The sequence below is a fragment of the Gossypium hirsutum genome, chromosome A06, assembly GCF_007990345.1.
Source record: "Gossypium hirsutum isolate 1008001.06 chromosome A06, Gossypium_hirsutum_v2.1, whole genome shotgun sequence".
In the NCBI taxonomy this organism is placed as follows: Eukaryota; Viridiplantae; Streptophyta; class Magnoliopsida; order Malvales; family Malvaceae; genus Gossypium; species Gossypium hirsutum.
In genome coordinates, this window is record NC_053429.1 from 10,889,389 (window position 1) to 10,911,681 (window position 22,293).

Sequence of the window (22,293 nt, forward strand, 5' to 3'; positions counted from 1 at the left end):
GCTGAACAAATCGCTATATGGATTGAAGCAATCCTCGAGGCAGTGGTACAAGCGATTTGATAGCTTTATGAGAAGGCAGAAGTACACAAGAAGCAAATATGACAATTGTGTATATTTGCAGAAGCTGCATGACGGATCTTTCATTTATCTACTCTTGTATGTTGATGATATGTTAATCGCTTCGAAGAGCCAAAATGAGATAGATAAGCTGAAGGCTCAGTTGAATCAAGAGTTCGAGATGAAAGATCTAGGTGAGGCCAAGAAGATTCTCGGCATGGAGATAAGTAGAGATAGACCGAGAGGCAAGCTCTGTTTAAATCAGAAGCAATATCTGAAAAAGGTTTTACAATGTTTTGGTGTAAATGAAAACACAAAACATGTAAGTACCCCACTTGCTTCTCATTTGAAACTTAGTGCTCAATTATCTCCGAAGACTGAAGATGAAAGAGAATATATGGCGAAAGTCCCATATGCTAATGCAGTTGGGAGTTTGATGTATGCGATGGTGTGTACGAGGCCTGACATTTCACAAGCTGTTGGAGTTGTGAGCAGATATATGCATGATCCTGGAAAAGGACATTGGCAAGCTGTGAAATGGATTCTACGGTATCTTCGAAAAACCGTAGATGTTGGTTTAATTTTTGAACAGGATGAAGCACTTGGTCAGTTTGTAGTTCGATATGTTGATTCTGACTTTGCTGGTGATTTAGATAAACGTCGTTCAACTACGGGGTATCTGTTTACTCTTGCGAAAGCCCCAGTGAGTTGGAAGTCTACCTTACATTCTACAGTAGCTGTGTCTACTGCAGAGGCAGAATATATGGCAGTTACAGAAGCTGTTAAGGAGGCTATTTGGCTTAATGGATTGTTGAAAGACTTAGGAGTTGTTCAAAGTCACATAAGTTTATATTGTGACAGTCAGAGTGCTATTCATTTAGCGAAAAATCAAGTCTATCATTCAAGAACCAAACATATCGACGTAAGATATCACTTTGTGCGGGAAGTCTTTGAAAAAGGAAAAATTCTACTTCAGAAGATTCCGACAGCAGATAATCCCGCAGATATGATGACCAAGGTGGTAACAACAATCAAGTTCAATCATTGTTTGAACTTGATTAATATCCTGAGAATTTGAGCACCTTCAGGTGTATGGCGCTCGAGAGCGCATTTGTAGGCACTACAAAAGATAGCTTTATCGAATTTGGGGAGTTGAAGGAAGTGTGTGAAGATGTGATTATCCTAATCAAATCTTCAAGGTGGAGATTGTTAACATTAATGGAAGACAATTAATAATGGCTGCCATTAACATTAATGGGAGACAATCAATAATGACAACCACCAACTTTGGAAAAGTGGCAAGGGATAATTTTTTTTTGGTCCTTGAGATAATGGGCTATTTATTGTTTGGTCCTTGAACCTCAACTATAAATAGGCCTTCTCATTTCTCATTTCAATTCATCCCAACCAATCTCTCTCTTAGTTTTCTCTCTTCTCCCATTTGAGAATTCTTAAGGAATTCTATTTGTTTGTAATACTTTGGAGATAGTAAAGTTATCATCTGGTGTTAGTGCCCGAGGACGTAGGTATAATTTACCGAACCTCGTTAAAACTCTTGTGTTCTTTCTTGTCCTATTTTTCTTTCAATATTTGAGGGTATAATAGTAGTATTTAATTGTGCTATTAAATTACTATAGAAGGGATATTCTGTCTAAGGAAAGACTTGGTATTTAAGAGATCCATGTGATCCACCTCTCTTTCCTGGGAATTGAACTTTGTGTGATTTTTTAGTACAATAATTTACACGCTTCCGACCCTATTGGAACAACACATACTACTGGGTGCATTGGGATTACTGGTCATAACCTCAAAGGAGTGAAGGACAAGCTTACGAGATTGTTGACATGATTTATAATACACCAGATTTCTTTCTCGGAATTCAGAACAGTGGTAATTAGCAACATCTGGATATGTAAAATATCAAAACTTTTCCCTTTTTTTTTCTTAAAAAGAAAATAACTACTACTATTATTTTGGCACATTAATAATAAATTTATTTGGGAATTTTGTTAGTACTTGTATGATTGATCCGTCTTTTTATTTAAATTTTGTTTTTAATATATATATACACACACTACAATTAATAGATTTATGATATAAAAATAAATGTATTCTCTTTTTGCAGTCTTATGTAATTTAATCATAGTTAAACATTTTGTTTTAGTTAATTGCATATAAAACATCTTTATTATATCATTGTATTATAAATTACATGATCTGAATCTAGAATTGATGAAGTGGGTGTTATTCAAAAACCCTAGAGGGGTGTAAGAACAACATTTCCATGTTTGTGAAATATTATTGTATAAAACCAATGCTGCCTCAATGCAAATAATAATTTGTTGAGAGAAATGACCTCAATGGAAGCCATTAAGCTGCCGATTGGAACTTGTGCAACAAATCACAAAGTGGTGTCTCACGAATAAACCCCATTGTTGCCGCTGCAGCTCCAACCTACCATTCCGCTCCTATACCCGATAATATTCTCTCCCAACGCACTCTTCAATCCTTAAACGCTGAGGACTATTACTTGAATATTCGTGGTTGAATTATACAATTTTAGAATTTGTGCAAATAAAATTTATTTATTACAATAATAATAAATTTTTATACTAAGCCGAGATCCTAAATTGTTTTTGATTCTTGTATTAGCATGATAGAACATCGATAATGTTTAAAAGTTAGCCCATATTAATCCTTTTATCTATGGGATGCATGCAACAGATAATGCTGAACATGTGGGTAATTGTTACGAAAATAACAACATTGAACGTAATTAGTTATAAGAGTTTCATTTGGTATTTCATTTATATGTCTAAAGAAATAATCTCAAGTGTTAGTAATATAAATAATACTCAGACTTGTGACATTAACTCTCTTAGTATCTTGAGTGTTTTACTTCAATTCTTTACAAAATAAAACCGAATTAATAAATTTTTAAAATAGGATGTTTATGAAATAAAATAAGGCAGATAAAGGCGGTAGAGTGATCTAAAGAGAATCCATCACCGCATCTTGACTCGTTTTAACAAGAATTCTTTGGCCAAGATAATTAATTTGTATTAATACAAATTGCAAGACTAAAATGGAAAAATAAAAATAAACGTTCACTAGTCTTGACACATATTCGCGTTAATCTCGTCATTATTGGTTTAACAGGGAACATGATAACTTTTCTAACTAGGTGGCAACGAGGTTAACGTGGATTAGATGAGACCTCATATATGCAGGAAATATACAACGCCTATCTTTTGCGAGATAAGCAAGGTAGACTAAATGTGTTCCAGGTGACGACCACCAAACTCGCGAGAATCAAGACTTTCGCCAATATTCCTCCCAAAATCGACCACCCAATTCCTTTGATTGTCACGGATAAAGCCACCTGCAGATGGGTTTCTTGACTCCAAACCTAGAGCCTCCTCCATATTTATCTCCCCGCGAGGCTAACCACATGAATTCTCCACTCCAGCTCTTTTAGTCATTTTTTTTATCTCCAACTTTGTTGCCTTGACTCATTCTGTATCATCCCAATTGCTTTTTGAAATGGCTCCGCCAAGCACAATTTCCCCGAATTGACATTCGAGTGTTATTATATTCTCACCCTTTAATGAAATAATTAAATTTTGTATCTAAAAGTTCATGCTACAATATTTTATTTCTTTTTTAAATTTAATTTTCTTTATTAAAGTTTTTATTAAGTGCTTAAATATGTAAATGTTAACATATCCCATACATAACACGAGTACAAAACTAGTATTATATTAAGAAAATAATATCTTATCATTTTTATTGCTAATAAAGTTTAATTTTAAGCCAACTGACTTTTAACCCTTAACTCAATTGACATTGACATTATTGTCAATACAGAAGAAGATGAATTTAAACATATTGAAGCTCGGTTTCCTTTCTATTTAAGGGTTATGAAAAAATTACAAGTAGTTTCAAACATTGTATAAAAAGTTTTAATTTAAAAAATGAGATTAAAAATCCAACACACCTCCTCAAACCTAAATAAAAAACTAAAGAGTGATCCATCATGGAGCTGGACAGTAAAGGTATGGTCCAAATTCTGAGTAACAAAAATGGAGGAGTCGTCCATTAATGCGCTGGTTGGGGCTATTTGGCGTTTGGGAAGTCAATGAGGATGCTTAGGCTAACTTGGCTATGGATAAGATGACCGGACTACAAATTTCACAATGACACCAACCTCGCATCAATATATATTTTGGGAAAATAGAAGCCAAAAATTAATCAGATAAAAAAATTGAACATTTGAAACAAACCAAGATAACTCAACACCTACAATGTGTAAGAAACCAAAATTGCCTTAACATTTAACCATACAGTGACAATAAGAACTGACCACCACAAACTAACAAACAAACTTCTTCAAGTTTCAACCCTGCACTTCTCCATCCACAATCTCTCTTTCTTCAGCAGAAGCTGCCATTAATTCATCAAAGTTTTCTGTCTTCCCCAACAATATCTCAATCTGAGAAACACGTATATGCGTATCTATCAATACCCATTCTAACAAACAACATAACTCAGTCTTATAATGCTCCTTATTACAGTATGGTTAGATAAACACCAATAACGGGGAATGTTTAATGTATGAAAACTTCAAATTTTAACTTGATCTGGAGAGAACAAGTGCATCTCAACTTGCAAATACGAGGAGTTATTAAGTATTTTACCTTTGCTTTTTGGACTGGTCGCCCTCTTGAGTCCTCCTTCATGTCAACTGTTGAGGTTGTGATCTCTGCAAAAAGTGTAGGTTATCTCTCATGATTATTTGGGCTGCACAGCTACATTAACACATTTTTTGAAAATAAATACACATATGTATATACATAAGAAGAAGAAGAAGACATCTTACTCTTCTCAACAGCTAAACCGTTGTTTTTCAGAATTTCTGCAATTGTGACAACAGTTGCAATAGCTGCAAATACGAAAAGATAAGAAAAGAAAAGAAAGAATAACGAGTTACAAAAATTCTTAAAATGTAGCTTACATAACCGGTTTTAAGTTTCACCAATGAATAACTAGGTTCAAAGCATTGGCAGAGTTGATAAAAGCCTTAGAGTATTTTCACTGCACAAAGTAGGGGAAGAGTGACACCATAATATTGATATATCTAGCTCCAATTCCTTCAGGGAAATTATAATTACAATTTTGTAGGTAAAATGCTGAATCAAACAGCTCCAAATCAGATGTTGCAGAATACAAATAATCTAAAGATCAAACAACTACAATATGGAAAAACCATTATCAACTCCCCATCTATTCCTCAAAAGCATCCATGTAGCAAAACAAAGGATGTGATGATAATACAAAAGCAAATAAAAATTCATATATGAGAATAATTCATTAATGATAAGATCTGCAAAATAAAAAGACAAATGATATTATAAGTAATGGAAATATAGAACTGAAGAAGTAAAAGTACCCATGCCAAGGGCAGACAACTCCACCTCATTGTGCTGCTGCATATACCTCTGCAAATAAGGGGGGGGGAGAATATCAGAAATAATGTAATGCATGAACAAAGAATTAAATCTTATGTTGCAGAATGATAGCTGAAACAAAAGCCCAGAACAGGGGGAAAAATCTAAAATGCACCAAAATTTTACCAGTGTTATTCAAATATAGCATCTTATTTCGACAGAATATGATAGGAATTGAAGAAGGGGAGAAAAGGGAAAAAAAAAAAGGAGCAAAGGAGAAACCTTGGCAAGATTAACGTAGAAAAACAAGGGCTTCTTGGTATTCGAGACTTGAATCCGATTCTTCTTGTGGGAATCGGCGACCAAGTTGATGTTGTTGACACCTTGGGTGATTTCTTCCATTTACAGACTTCTGCTAAACCCTAAATCTCAGCCTCACTCTGCAAATGGGACGAAATCTGCAGAGTAGTAGTCAATCAATCCTACCAACAAACCAATTCCGACTTTTGTGAGGTCTGTTTTTAAGCTTGGTGGTGGCTACTCACTAGCTAGGGTTTATCATTGTCTTGGGAACTGAATTTTAAGTAATAGTAATAGTTGGCAGACTTGTCCACCACCTCAATCCGGTCATGATTCGGATTTTTTATCTTCACTGTTTTTAAATCCTTTACTGACTTTTGTTTCCATCTAATGATAAAAGATAAATTGTATTATTTTGAAATTATTTTTATTATTTTATATTTTTTATATAGAAAAATATTATATTATTTGAATTGCATTATATTTTATTTTATTAAATATATTTTCAATATAATTTTGTTTTTTTTATCTACATATATATATTTTTAATTACAAAGAGAAGCTGAAGCACTATGTTGCCCGAACATAAACATTCGACAGATCCTGTTATAGCAGCTGGAGAACTTCACTAGGCGGCCTTCGGAACAACGGCAACCCAAGTGCAGCACCGATGCTAAAGTTCGCCATAAAGTCAGCCACATCATTGAGCTCTCAAAACGTATGACGGAATACAACATCCCACTGCCTGCTGCAAAGCCTTTTAATATGCCACAAATGAACTAGATTAGCATTATCACATTCAACTTCAATTTTCTTATACCCTCCTGCCAAGTAATGAGAAGACCGCTGCAGCTGCCAACTGGTCCCTCTCATTGACCGCACCATTTGTACTCAGCCTGAGCTACCCCTCCTGCGGCGGTGTCCATCGCAAATTGCAATTAACGTAACGAGGCAGTCGACCTGGCCATCATAACATTCCTCGTCCAACTGACGGCTGTGGTGATAACATCAGTATATCAAAAGTTGACTCAAAATCAACTCATTCCTCACCTACCATAGCTTCCAGCAAACAATAGCAAAGAGGAAGCACCAATCACCATCCATGATCTCTATGTCAACTATTAGACATGTTCCATTCGACCCAATTAATTAATTAGGGACAAGGAGAAAAAGGTTACCATAGATTCATTCGGTACAATCCTCTTCCAAACAATTTTGGCATAATTAGGCCATTTTTAAAAGTTAATGGACAGGTAATGCTTTATTTTTTAAAATATTTTATTGTTAAAATTTTATTAATTATTAAATAAAATATGTTAAAAGAAAATAAAACAAACATCATCATCCATTTCAGTCCTCCTTCCACCGTTTCTCAAATAAAAAATAAAAAAAAGGCAAGAAGCCATTTTTGGAACACATCATTCGGCCAATCCTTCAGCCTATGTATTTGTATGATATTTTAACATGTTTCTTATAATTTTTATGTTTTCGGAATCCTGAGAGTTTGGTTTAACTATCCTGTGAGTTAGATCGTAAATTTGTTAATTTTTTGAAATATTTCCATTGATGGTTTTTGATTTTTTTATGTTAAATTACTTAGTTGTAAGCTTCGAAATGGTTAAGGGCTAAATTGTAAAATAAAATTTGTTAGTTTTGGGCTTAGGGACTACAATGAAAATATTTTGAAATTAAAATGAAATTTCTATAATTATTAAAATTAGAAGGCTGTGAAAGGATGAAATTGAAGTCGGATTGTAAAACAGGGCTTAAATGTGAGAGATATGATAGTTTCAATTTTAAGGACTAAATTAAATAAAATGCAAACTTTAGGGAACTTTTGAAAAATAAAATTGAACTGACATATGTTTAAAATAGGTTGTTAAAAGATGTTTAGAATTGATAAATTGAAATGAACTATTATAGATCAAGATTTGAATCAATCAGAAGATAATCGAGAAAAAGGAAAAATTGTAGATTAGTCCCTGACACCTTTTCTATTATCATTTTTGTCAAGTATACTATGTTATTATATGTTATGTTTGATTAATATTAAATGTTTATTAATTTAGGTTTATTGTGAATTAATGACTTTTGGCATCTAATGGACTGAAACGTAAAATATGAAATGTTTGATAAATATGAATAGGTATACGACTTTGGATGGATGTGGAAATGTTATGTGGTTAGATAGTATGTATATGATGATGTAACAGGGATAAAATGTACATAGATCGTTATACGAAATATGAAAAGTGTGTATACGATTACAAGGTTTGAAATGATACGAAATTTGTAACAAAACCCGTGTGATTCTTTAATAAACAACTTGGATATGGATGGCAAACCATTAGGGTTCTAAAAAGGAAAATGGGAGTTATGTTCAAGGATTTATTCGATTGCTAAGATCCAACGTACATTGCGGATTTTTGACAACTTGAGTGAGCAGTATCGAATTGTACTTTATCGATGATGAGATCTAACATAAGTTGCGGGTTTTCAACAACTTGAGTGAGCAACATCGAATTATATTTTAGTATTTGCTGAGATCTTGCATAAGTTGCGTATTCTCGATAGCTTGAGTAAGTAGCACCGAATTATACTTTATTGATGGCTGAGATTTAGCACATGTTACGGATTCACAATAGCTTGAGTGAGTAACATTGAATAAAACTTATTTAAATAGATCAACTCTATAGCTTGCGATAGCAAAGTAATTATGTGTATTTGAAGTTAAATCACTATAGTTCTCCAGATGAAAACATTAACTAAACGGTAATGAAATGATTGGAAGGTCAATCATTAATATTATTATGTTGCAAAAATGAGCATGAATTGAATGTGGAGTCCATTGATATGTTTACACATCAAACAAGGTTGGATGGTATGATGTAAAGAAGTTTGGTTATACATGTATATGGATTTAAATACTATGATCTTGTTATGTGAATTATTAACTTATTGGTTATCTTGTGAAACTATATTCGAACACGTAAGGATGCTAAGGATATGTCATGTCGTGCCTTGTGATTCAAATACTTTAATTGTTATAACGATAAGTGGTCTTTTGCTGAGCGTGAAAATCAGATCATCTCGAAACTCACACTATCCATCTTTTATTTCAATAGTCTTTCAATCATTCTAGAATTCAGTTACGTGGCATGTATATAGGCAATGATATGTTTATGTGTATCTATTTTGAATGATGTTGATTTTGAATAAAAAATGGTAAATAACATATATAACACCCTTAACTCGTCTCCATCAATGAAATAGGGTCACAGAATATTACGACAATTAACATATCTGATAATATTTAAACACAATTCAAAAATCAATTTAAATATCATAAATCAATGTCCAATCAATAATCGTATCATTAATACATAAGCGACCTTAAATCAAGTCTATGGGACCTTAGAAAAAATTTGGAAACAAACAAGGACTAATCAGAAACAAAACAAAAAAATATGTAAAAAATTGAAAATAGGGGTCACACGGCTGTGTGACAAAGGCTAGCCCATGTGGCTTAGAGACATGGTCGTGTAGCTATCCCATACGCTCGTGTGCTCAGACTGTGTAACTAACTGTGACTGTGTGAAAAATCTTGGACCTAAAATTAATAAGACACACGTCTATGTGTGGCACACGGCCGTGTAGTAGCCCGTGTCCCAGATCGCGTGCTCCCAAAATAATCCCTATTGCAAACTAATTCAACATCTATTTCTTGAACACCAAACCAAACATTTCCCAATCACTTTCACATAATTAAAACACATTCAAACGTACCTAAAACATGTCAAATCCTATGTGCCTAACCAATATACCATCACTTGGCACCACAATTCAAACATTGAAACATAATCCATTCAAGTGCAAGTACTTAGAATTTCATACTTCTTCAACTATCAAAGATACCTTATTTATTATGACCAAAATCGTCAACCAAGATTTACCAAGTTACCTAAGCATTTGTATCAATTCAACCGTTCCAAATCAACCATTCAAAATGCATTTAAAACAAAAAACATACCATTTCCATCACACACCACAATCAACCTAAATTCTAATAGAGATTTACATCAATATACACATCTCATACTTCAAATAACACAAAACATATCCATAATGCTTATAACACATATAAATCACATCCTAATTACATGCCACTTATAACTAGACCTGCTCATGGGTCAGGCTACCCGGCCCGGCCCGAAGGCCCGCTCGAAATGTGGGAGGGTTTGGGCAAAAATATAGGCTCGAAAAATGGGCTTGGACAAAAAAATGAGGCCCGTTTAAAAAATGGGTCGGGCCTCGGGTAAGGTATTTTTGGCCCGGGCCCAACCCGGCCCGGCCCGAATTCACTAAATGACAAAAAAATTCTTCTTTTTTTTTGTTTTTAAATGTTATTTTCCTGTTGTTTTCTCCCTATTTTGCTACCATATTACTATTAGTTGCTCATATTTTGTTGTTATTTGGATATTGTATAAAACTTATTTTATTATTAATTTTGTTATTATTTTAAAGGCATTTGTTAATTTTATTATTATTTAGAGGTATTTGCTTGTTAAGTTACATCTATCTTAGTGTTATTTAAGTCTACATATTTTTTAAAATTTATTTTCAATTTGTTGGAAAATATTTATTTTGATTTATTTTAGTATTTTTGATGTATTATATATATTTAAAAATTATATAAAATAATATAAAAATAAATACGGGCGAGTCGAGCCAGGCCCGGGTTTTAGTATTTTATTTGGGTCGGGCTTGGGCAAAATTTTAAGCCCATTTTTGGGCCCGGCCCGGCCCATGCCCAATGAATGGGCCTAAATTTTTAGTTGAGCCTGACCCGAACTCGGCCCGACTCGGCCCATGATCACCTCTACTTATAACCAAACCAAAATAAACAATTAATTACCGAATAAGTTGCCAGATAGTGTGATTTCCAAAAGTAATCCAATTAACAACTCGTATCTGACGATCTACAAGGAAGAAAAACCAAAACGAGGTAAGCTTGCTTAAAGCTTAGTAAGCTCATAATAAACTTTAACTTTGACTTACCGAAAAAGATGTAATTTAAACATTTTACAAGATAATTCAATATCATGGCCATGAGATCATTCATTACCTATACACATCACAAGTCTCACAAGGTTAGTGAGTTCATATATAAAACATATAACTTTATCAGGTTATCAAATATATACATGAAAAACACATTTGGTATATAAACCAACCATCACATATTCATTTAACATTTCACATCTTCATTCTAAGTATTCATTTCAAATGTCTCTTTCCACATGTTCATATATAATGCAGTTGTAAACCAACTAAAAATTCGACAAAGGCAAGTGCACCTATGAATTAATAGTATAACTACGATGAGAAAAGATATTGTTCCCACGAGGACTAAAAGTACTAGTAATTACCGTCTCTCTGTTATTTAATCGATAAATTTGAGTGATTGATTAAAAATAAAATTAACTAAATTAATTAACTAAAGAACACGACAAATAACAAATCAGGAAAATAAATTATTAACAACCAAGAAGTGAGACAATACCTAAGAAAAAATCCACCTAGATTTCATCTTTCATTATCAATCTAAATTACACAATTTCTTCACTTAGTATTTTTATCTGTAAAAATCTCTAAATTATGCTAATATCTCTCTTCAAGACTAAGAGCAACCGACTCTAAGTTAATTAATTAAAATTTCTTTCTAATTAAAACTCATATTGTCGCATTAACTCGATCTATGGACTCCCCTATTAGATTTGATTCTAATATGGTATATTTATGTCGTCTTATTTCTAGGATTCCATGTAACTCCATTCAGTTATGTTAGATCTACTATTAAACATGGTTTATTCCTCCTTTGGTTCAAGCACATCAAACATGGATTAATAGTCAAGAAATATTAAACCAAGAATTAAGCACACATAATTGAGAACAAGATCTAAGTATTTATTGCGTAAAAATAGAAGTCAAATAACATAATCCATATCAGGGTTCATCTTTCTAGGTATTTGGAAAATTAGTTCATTATAACAAATAAAAACATCTCAAAGACAATATAACCAAAGGAAATAAATAGCTTATAATATACTTCAAAGAAATCAAAAATAGATCTTCAATCTTGATGGAAATCTGCTTCAGAATCAGCTTTAATGGTGTTTTTCGAGTTGTTTTCTTGAGTATTCTATGACGGCTCACTCCCATCTTCTTATTTTTGTCATATATAGGTCTTAAAATGCCTAAAAAACTTTAAAAAAATGCATTTTCCTACAGGTTTGGGGCGCAATCCCGTGTGTCCAGCTCGTGTGGCTTTTGAAACTTGCTCCAATTTTTTGATTTTCGCTTGTTTTTCACTCATTTTACTCCCGAATGCTCTCCTAAATATAGAAACATGAATTTAAAGGATTAAAAGCATAAAATTGACCATTTTAAATCAAATAATCATCCAAAAACGCATTAAGAATGAGGCTAAAACATGTTACCTTTGACATTTATCAACATCCATATAAATATTTTATATAGACACTTCATATAACCATATGTCTATTTTATGAAAACATTTCGTATAACCATTTCATCTAACATTTCATTTTACCATTTAACACATAATCATTCATTAAATCTTGTACTTACATTTCTTTCCTATACAACACAACCTCACAATGTTAGTAGGTATCACAAAGAAACATATAATTCGAACAAATAATGGAACATGTAATAATAACACAACAATTACATATTACATCCATCATATGTTCAATAACATAACTTTCCATTTCAAGTATTTATATCAAAATTTTCCAATTCACAAGTATTGACCATATAACATTTCATATATATTCATTTTCATTTAAGCCTTTATCTCTCGTTGAACCAAATGAAATAACATCGGATACTCAGAAAATGCTCACATAAGTTGTGATTGTAACATGTAACCGTATATGCTCAAATGAGCTATGGGTCGGGATGTTAGGCTACACGATGCTACTCACATGAGCTGTGAAGAATCCGCAACAAATCCAGACCTCAGCCATCGGTAGGACATCCAAGACTAGCACTCAAAACTGTAAATAACCCCCTAATGACATGTCATTTGTATCCTAAGTATTCATAAGGTTTAAACGGGACGCATTTCATATCCAAATCATTTAACTTCGTTTCCATTATACCATTTCAAACTCACAATCATGTATTTCATATTTTCCAAACATAGTACTCAACTTAAATATCATCACAACTTAGTTCAACTCATCATATGCCAATCTCAAGCAGTTAAACACAATTACAACATAAAAAGATATGTATTAAATCATAAAAAAAACAAACAATTAATTAATTCAATCAATTTACGAACTTACCTAATAAAAAATAGTTATGGATGCAACACCAATGATTTCTCCTCTGACTTTCCTTTCCCGCAATCAAAAACATCTATATCGTTATTTTACACGTTTACCCTAAACTTTTACTTTTTATTCAATTTAGACCCTAAACCCAAAACTTTCAAATTAACCACATTTAATCCCAATTCATGTTTGCCAAATTTCATATAATTCTTATACAACCCATATTTAACAAATTTTCACAATAATTTAATATACTTTTACTAATTTAACAACTTAGTCCTTAAACTTAAAACTAATTAAAATTACTTAACAAAATAGTCCTAAAACATTTCATAGCTTCCAAATCTATCAATTTCTATAAAAAATATCTAAGATTCATCAATGACAAGTTTTAAAATTTTTTAACAGTTTTAAAATCGGAGATACGGGTTAGCTAGAACTAATTACAATGATCTCAAAAACATAGAATTTACAAAAAAAATGATAGCCAAAAGACTTATATGCATAAAATAAAGCAAGACCGAAGCTTGAAGAAGTTGAAACCATGGAGTTCCGGTGAAGGAGACTTCAAATGGGAAAGATGGCAACATTATACTTATGTTTTACTTTATTATTATTATTAACATTTTAACATATATAATTAAAATAACATGTAATTTAATTAATTACATTCATAAATAGTCCATCATGCTAAATTATGGTCAATTTAATTAATTAAATTTAATAGCGATTAAATTTTGTAACTTATAGGATTTAGTATTTTTTCCTTAATTAACAATCAAATCACTAAAATTTTTGAACCAAACTTCAATATACCTATATAGTAACTCCATAAATATCCATAAATATTTAATAAAAATATTTACGGGCCCGATTTACAGAAACGAGGTTCTGAAATCTTATTTTCCAAAACCAATTAACTTTAAGGACAAACCACTTGTACTTTACTATTTGTTCAATTAGTAAAAATTATAAACCAAAATCCAATATAATATTATAGTTGACTCGTAAATATTAAATAATAACAATTACAAACTCATTTACTGGACTTGTGGTCTCGAAACCACTGTTTTTGGCACTACTAAAAAATAGATTGTTACATCATAAATGGCTATATGATGATCGTTTTATGATTCACTAAACTAGACTACGGTCACGACTAAGGCAAGTGCACCTATCGAATGGTAGTATAGCTATGGTGAGTCTAGAATATCGTATTCATAAGGACTAAAAGTACTAGTATTAACTATATTTCTATTATTTAGCCTAAAATAAAAGGGATTTGTTTTATTTTAAAATTAACTAAACTAATTAACTAATGAACGCGACAGAGAGCGAATTGGGAAAAATACTTGAAGAAAACTTATAAGGAGGGCAATACCCAGGAAAGAATCCACCTAGACTTCACTTATTATTCTGACTCTAAATCAAACGATCTATTCACTTGTCTTGATTCGTAGAAATCCCTAAATTATGTTAATATCTCTTTTAAGACTAAGAACAAATGACTCTAGATTGATTAATTGAAATCTCTTTCTAATTAAAACCCCTATTGTAGCATTAACTCAATCTATGGATTCCCCTATTAGATTTGACTCTAATCCGGTAGATTTATGTCGTCCTATTTTTAGGATTGTATGCAACTCCGCTTAATTATGCTAGATCTACTCTTAAACTGGGACTTTTGCTCCACTGAATATGCACATCAAACTTGGAATAATATCCTGAAAATATTAAAACAAGGATTAAGAACACATAATTAAGAACAAGAACAAGTATTTATTGTGTGATTCAGATAATTAAATAATAAGATCCATCGTAGGTTTCATCCTACCTAGGTATTTAGGGAGTTTAGTTGATAATGTAAAAGGAAGACATCTCAATTTTAGAAAAACAATAAAACATAAAAAAACCAAATAAACTTCGAGAGAAATTTGAATGGAGATCTTCAATCTTGAAGTGGATCTGCTTTTGAGATGATTCCAACGGCTTCCTTCGAGTGATTTCTGCTTTCTACTCTGCGTGTCCCCCTTAGGTCTTCTTCTAGTGTGTTTATATAGACTTTAGAATCCTCAAAAACCCTAAAAATTAGCTTTTTTGCGTGTTTAGGAAACAGGAAGCGATATTGACATGGGCTGGCACATGGGCGTGTGGCCTGCCCGTGTGGATCACATGGGCATGTGCCCAGCCCGTGTGGATCCTGAAAACACTGATTTTGCCCCCCTTTTTCGCTCCTTTTGCTCTCAAATGCTCTCTTAAGTATAGAAACATGAATTTAAGGGATTAGGAGCATCAAATTCACTAATTCTCATCATAAATCAACCAAAAATATGCCAAGCATGGAATTAAAATATGTTACATTTATGGTTTATCAAATATCCCCACACTTAAACATATGCTTGTCCTTAAGCAAAATCCTCAACTCACAATTAAAATTAAACTTTCTCAATTCATAATTCTCATCAATAATGATTTACCATAATTCACAAATAATTACACATTGATAATTTAACTAAAAAACCACTAAAGATTCAAGCAATCCAAGTCAAACATTTTTTTAAAGCATGAAAACATAGGTATTTCCCCTTATCTAAGTAATTACCTTTCATTCAAAACTGATAGGAATTGACATCCTCACTAAAGATTCACTCAAATCACTCAAAGTGTTTAAGGTTTAAAAATTAAGCACTCAAAAGTCAAACAAAGTTATTACCGTAGTCTTGCATGAAAATCAAATCTCCACCACTATAAAATGAGATGATACACAAATCAAAAGGTCTTTACAGGGTTGTAATGGGGCTTGGTTTAAAGGTGTGGATAAAGGTTGAAAAAGAAGGTTAGAATCGAAATCGAATTGATCAAGTACCTAACTAGAAAAATAAGCTAATGCTGAATAATTACATCAACCGAAATTATTAAAGAATAACACGAGCTTCTTCACCGAATATGAAATTAACTACTTAAACTCAGAACAAAGAAATAATAATAATCAACATATATGTATTTTTTTTACTTTTTTTGAATGAATAATGAGATAAAATTAAACAACTGAAATAACAGAACATAGTTAGGCAACTAACCAAATCAAATCTCGACAAAAAGGGAGTCAATAAAAAGGGAACAACAAATAAAAAAAATGAGTTGCGGGTTAATATTGATGGGTGAATCAAGAAACGGTTTGTTAGGCTCAAAGGAGTTCACTAATAGTTAATTATGAAGGTAAGCTTTTTATAGGATAAGTGGGTTACAACCTAGGTGCCTTTATCATCTCAGTATATCAAATCAAATGTGTGGTCGTGACATGTATAATCGAAGCAAGTTCTAGAACAACAAATCAATATTGACACACTCATAACCAATAATAAAGTAAGCAAGAAAAATGTATGCTCTAAAGGATTAAAGTCTCAAAAAAATTATGGTTTTTGATGTCAATCTTACAAATTTCAAACTTCAAGGTAATACCTCAATTTAGGGAAACAACCTAGAAAATTTTAATTCTGAAAAATAGACTTATCATGATTGATTCTCTAATGTCTTAAAGTTTAAACAATCAATGCACAATTACCTATGAATTTAATCTAGAAAATATCAGTAAGAATCATAAATTGAAGAAAAATTCATTCTAAAAGTAATATGAGAAATTACTTAAATACAATACATAATTTAGGGATTTTCTAATAATCATATAAATAACCTCCCCACACTTAAGATATACATTGTCCTCAATGTATGAATATATATAATGACAGTGTAAGTAGAATATCATAAGAGAGGGAGAGAGTGAAACTGGCCTGAATTTTGGATGAAGTCCTCAAATTAGTGACTAGCGGAATTGTAGAGAAAGCTAAATATAACTCATGATTCCGAGCAAACTAACAAGAAAATAAACAAAAATAATAAAAAAAATTAAGGGGCTATAACTCGATTAGAAACAACCATAAATCTTTCAAAAGATAATAATGAAAATAAGTTGAAGAGAAAAAAAATAAAACAACTAAAACAAAATTAAAAAGAAATATAAAAAATAATAATAAAAAAATAAAAAAATAAAAAAAATAAACTCAATGATATCAATAAACTTAAAAGGTAATTGTAATGATAATAGTAAAAAAAATACAAAAGAAAAAAAAAGAAGAAAAAAATAGAAATAGCAAAATAAAATATAATAATAAAAGTATATAAAAATTAAAATATAAAAAAATTAAAATTAAAAATATAAGTTTAAGTATAAGGATAATTAATTAATTAATTAATTAGTAAAATAAAAATAAATAATATAACAATTAAAAATAAATAAAATAAAATAAAATTGGGGTGATTAACACAGTTTTCACAAGGCCATGGACATGCCCGTGTGTCCAGGCCGTGTGGGTCACATGGCCATGTCGCCAGGCCGTGTGTGTTTTCATTCGCTTCTCACACGCCCATGTGAGATCCCACACGCCTATGTGGTCAGGCCGTGTAACTCTTTGACTTTGAAAAAAATTAGCTCTAGGTTTCACACAGCCTAGGACACGCCCGTGTGTCCAAGCCGTGTGGGTCACATGGCTATATTGCCAGGCAGTGTGTGTTTTCCTTCGCTTCTCCCACGCCCATGTGAAACCCCACACGTCTGTGTGGCCAGGACGTGTGCTCCACACACCCTTGTGGCTAAGCCATGTGGGTCAAAAACACACTTTTTTTTAGATTTTAAAAATTAATTAATTTTAAAAAAAATCGTGAAATAATGTTAAGAAAATTAGCAGTGTTAACACTCGGGTTGCCTCCCGAGAAGCGCTTATTTAAAGTCTAAGCTTGACTTACCTCGTATTCGCATGATTACGGTGGTTCACGGAGTCGAGACTCCTCATTCTCACTGTCAATTCTATTATCAACATAATGTTTTAGCCGAGTAATATTTACCTTAAAAGTTTCAAATTTAGAATGATTTACCTCGACTGTACCGTATGGGAAAATATTCAGTACCGTAAAAGAAGTTGCTCCGTTTGCATTATGCTCTAAAGTGGCTATTCAATGGTCCGTTTTATCCAACAATACCTGATCGCCAATCTTAAATTGGTTCGTCTCATCCTTAAGCTCGTGAAGGAGTTGCTTTGGTTCATTGTGTATTCTAGGTTTCTCCTTGACGTGTGTTCACCATTCATCTAGTTCATCGATTTGTAATCTTCTTTCTTCATGATTTGTTCTATTTTTGTTATGTAAACTGGACTAGACTCTGTCACTTTTTTCTGAGGTGTTTCTTTCAAAGAATGTTGAGCCACAAGGTTATTAACATTAACAGAGCTCGTAATATCATCTCGGTCATTGTATATCCTAACAGAATCACGAGCTTGGAGTTTAATCGTGTCATCACCTATACGAAGTATTAACTCACCTGTACCAACATCTATAATAGTTCTAGCAGTTGCTAAAAAGGGCCATCCTAAAATCAATGGTATGTTACTATCCTTATCCATGTCTAGAACAACAAAATCAACTGGGAAAATGAATTTATCAATTTTGACGAGTACGTCTTCAACAATACCCCTAGGAAATCTAATTGTTCTATTTGCCAATTAAATGCTTATCCTAGTTTGTTTGGGTTTCCCAAGACCTAGTTACTTAAACATTTGTAGGGCATGACATTAATACTAGCCCCTAAATTAGTCAAAGCATTATTAACACTTAAACTACCAATTAAACAAGGAATAGTAAAACTCCCTGGATCTTTCAATTTTTTTGGGTAGTTTCTTCTGCAAAATGGTTGAGCACACTGCATTTAGCTCTATGTGTGACGAATCATCTAACTTCTACTTATTTGCTAAAAGCTCCTTTAAAAATTTAACGGAATTTGGCATCTACAAAAGAGCTTCAATAAACGGTAAGTTAATATGTAATTTTTTCAACGGTTTAAAGAATTTACCGAATTATTCGTTTGTGTGGTCTTTCCTTGCCACATTTGGATATGGCATATGAGGTTATATTCCTTAATGACCAGTTTTTGCTCATTGTGGCTCACCTCAACCTTACCTTTACCTACCACATCTTCTTTTCTTAGTTTTGGTTCATCTTCAACTAACCCTTCTTCATCTCGAACAGTAATCACATGAAGTTGCTCCCTTGGGTTAGTTTCAGTATTACTCGGTAAGCTACCTTGTAGTCATTCTGAAATCATCTTGGCAAGTTGACCAATTTGATTTTCGAGCCCTTGAATTGACGCTTGCTGATTTTTTAATACGGTTTCAGTGTTTTGGAAGTGAGTTTCTGACACCGAGATATATTACGTTACATCTCCTTAAGGTTCTGCTTCTTTTCCTGTTGGTAAGGTGGTTGTTGAAAACCTTGAGGGGATTACGGTTGTTGATTTCCTCGACCACCCCACGAGAAATTGGGGTGGTTCCTCCAACCTGCATTATAAGTGTTACTATATGGATTATTCTAAGGTCTAGAATTATTACCCATATAGTGGATCTGTTCGTTCTCTGTGCTAGGGTTGTAGAATGGATATTCTATGTTGTTCATTCCTCCTCTATTTGCATTGCACTGTATTATCGGATGTACTTGCATAGAAACACATAAACTATTAATCTTTTGATTTAAGAGCTCTACTTGATTTGATAACATGGTGACTATGTCGAGGTTGAAAACACCGGCTGCTTTATTAGGCTTTGTCCTCATGACTTGCCACTAATAATTATTCAATGGCATCTCCTCTATGAACTCATAAGCCTCCTCAGGTGTTTTATTATTTATGGTACCACCGGCAGCTGCATCGATCATCTGCCTAGTTGAGGGGTTCAAACCATTATGAAAAGTCTGAACCTGTAACCATAGAGGTAACCCATGGTGAGGGCACCTTCTCAATAAGTCCTTATACCTCTCCCATGCATCATATAAAGTCTCTAAATCCTTTTGCACGAAAGAAGAGATATCGTTCCTCAACTTAGCTGTCATAGCTGGTGGGAAATATTTCAACAAAAACTTCTCGGTCATTTGATCCCAAGTAGTGATGGAACCTCATGGCAAGGAGTTCAACCACTACTTAGCCTTATTTCTCAACAAGAAGGGGAATAATCCAAATGAGTATCAACGAGAAGGGGAATAATCCAAATGAGTATTTGGGTCTTCATCCTACAAACTATCAATCTGAAAAAATTGTTGAATCATTTGAATAGTGTTAGGTTTCAGTTCAAAATTATTTGTAGCAATGGCAGGTCTAACAATACTCGATTCACCCCCAATGAGAGTGGGCTTAGCATAATCGTACATAATACGATGAGTAGAATTATGATTTACAAGAATTGCGGCAACCACAGGAGGTAGCGAATTATTCTGATTTTCAGCCATCTCCTCGGTAATATTAGTATCGTCCTCTTGCCCTTCCTCTATATACTATAGACTTTGCCTTATTTCTCTATGATTTTTGCAAGCTATTCTTTCAATTTCACTATAAAAAAGTAGAGGTTCTGACGGGTTTCTTCTAGTCATAAACTACAAGAACCTGCCTAGAGCAAACAAAAGAAAAGTTAGTAAACAAAAATTAAAATTAAAATAAAATGTAATAAAAATAAAAAATGGCTAAATTAATAAAAATCAAGCGTTCCTAATATCCTAACAAGAACAAGTATTTATTGTGTAATTCAGATAATTAAATAATAAAATCCATCGTAGGTTTCATCCTCCCTAGGTATTTAGGGAGTTTAGTTCATAATGTAAAGGAAGACATCTCAATTTTAGAAAAACAACAAGACATAAAAACCCGAATAAACTTCAAGAGAAATTTGAATAGAGATCTTCAATCTTGAAGTGGATCTGCTTCTGAGATGATTCCAATGGCTTCCTTCGAGTGATTTCTGCTTTCTACTCTACGTGCCCCCCTTAGGTCTTTTTCTAGTGTGTTTATATAGACTTTAAAATGCTTAGAAACCCTAAAAATTAGCTTTTTTTGTGTGTTTGGGAAACAGGAAGCGATATCGACACGGGCTAGCACATGGACGTGTGGCCTGCCTGTGTGGATCACATGGGCGTGTGCCCAGCCCGTGTAGATCCTGAAAACTCTGATTTTGGCCTATTTTTCGCTCCTTTTGCTCCCAAATGCTCTCCTAAGTATAGAAACATGAATTTAAGGGATTAGGAGCATCAAATTCACTAATTCTCATCATAAATCATCTAAAAATATGCCAAGCATGGAATTAAAATATGTTACATTTATGGTTTATCACTATATGGTATGGATGAATGTGTGCATCTAGGCTAAGTGTTTAGTTATAATTGTGACATGTAGATGATCAAAATGATAGTGAAATGGTTGATTTTTAATGTTACAATTAAACCATATTATAAATTGATTGGTTAATGATTTTCAATGGATGAATTGTTTGGTAAGATTTTAATGGATAATTTGAATGGTGTATTTGAGTAGTATCTTAAGATTCAAAAGTTGAAGGTTCATGGGTTAATATGTTTGGTAGGTACTTGTATGTTGATCAATGGATTGGTTCACATGTGAATGGTACAATTTCCAATGGTACATTTTGAAGTTGGTATAGATGCATATGCAAGATACTTGTTAGTTAGCAAATATGGCATAATAGATTGTTAATTGATAAAAGTAAGATATGTGGTATTGTTGGCATGATTTGAACTAGTTTTTATACAAGTTTTGAGCAGGTTTAATTGTGCATTGGGACATCAAATATGCTATTTGTAATATCTCGAATTAGGGCCTAATCGGAATAGTGGTTTCGTGACCATAAATCCGAGATAGAAATAATTATTTTATAATTATTTTGAGGTTTATGTATGAATTGTGATAGTGTGACAACTTCTGACCTTTTTAAATGAATTTTTTTATATAGTAAATGGATCCCGATCCAGCTGTGGCAGATGAAGTAGAGAGTAATGCGCCAGCTCCGGCTGAAGGAGTAGCGCCGACTGAAAACCCACCCCCTACTGTTGGTCAGGGAGGAGGAGAAAGGGATCGGAAAGCCTTTCTCCAAATGATGAGTGCATGGTACACTGAGTTCGTTCCTACGAACCCAAATGTACGACCTCCCCCACCTCCCCCAATTCCTCAACCTGTACCCCCGATGCCTCAAGGTATGGATATGATAAAATTTTCACCCAATCATGCAATCATATCATAA

General features: G+C 32.9%; 1 protein-coding gene and 1 non-coding gene across 2 annotated transcripts; one reads left to right on the forward strand and one right to left on the reverse strand.

Moving 5' to 3' along the window:
- Nucleotides 1-4,293: 4,293 nt before the first annotated feature.
- On the reverse strand, nt 4,294-6,177 carry LOC107962627 (uncharacterized protein At2g34160). Its single transcript, XM_016899083.2, has 5 exons — nt 5,787-6,177; nt 5,507-5,555; nt 4,937-4,999; nt 4,755-4,819; nt 4,294-4,549 (listed from the first exon to the last, which is right to left on the reverse strand). Exons 1-5 carry the CDS (start codon nt 5,904-5,906, stop codon nt 4,454-4,456), a joined length of 393 nt encoding a protein of 130 aa, XP_016754572.1. The 5' UTR covers nt 5,907-6,177; the 3' UTR covers nt 4,294-4,453.
- A 13,808-nt stretch (nt 6,178-19,985) lies between these two features.
- Nucleotides 19,986-20,092, forward strand: LOC121231250 (small nucleolar RNA R71). The gene has a single exon (XR_005929314.1). It is a non-coding gene; the product is annotated as a small nucleolar RNA R71 (small nucleolar RNA).
- The last annotated feature ends 2,201 nt before the right edge of the window (nt 20,093-22,293 follow it).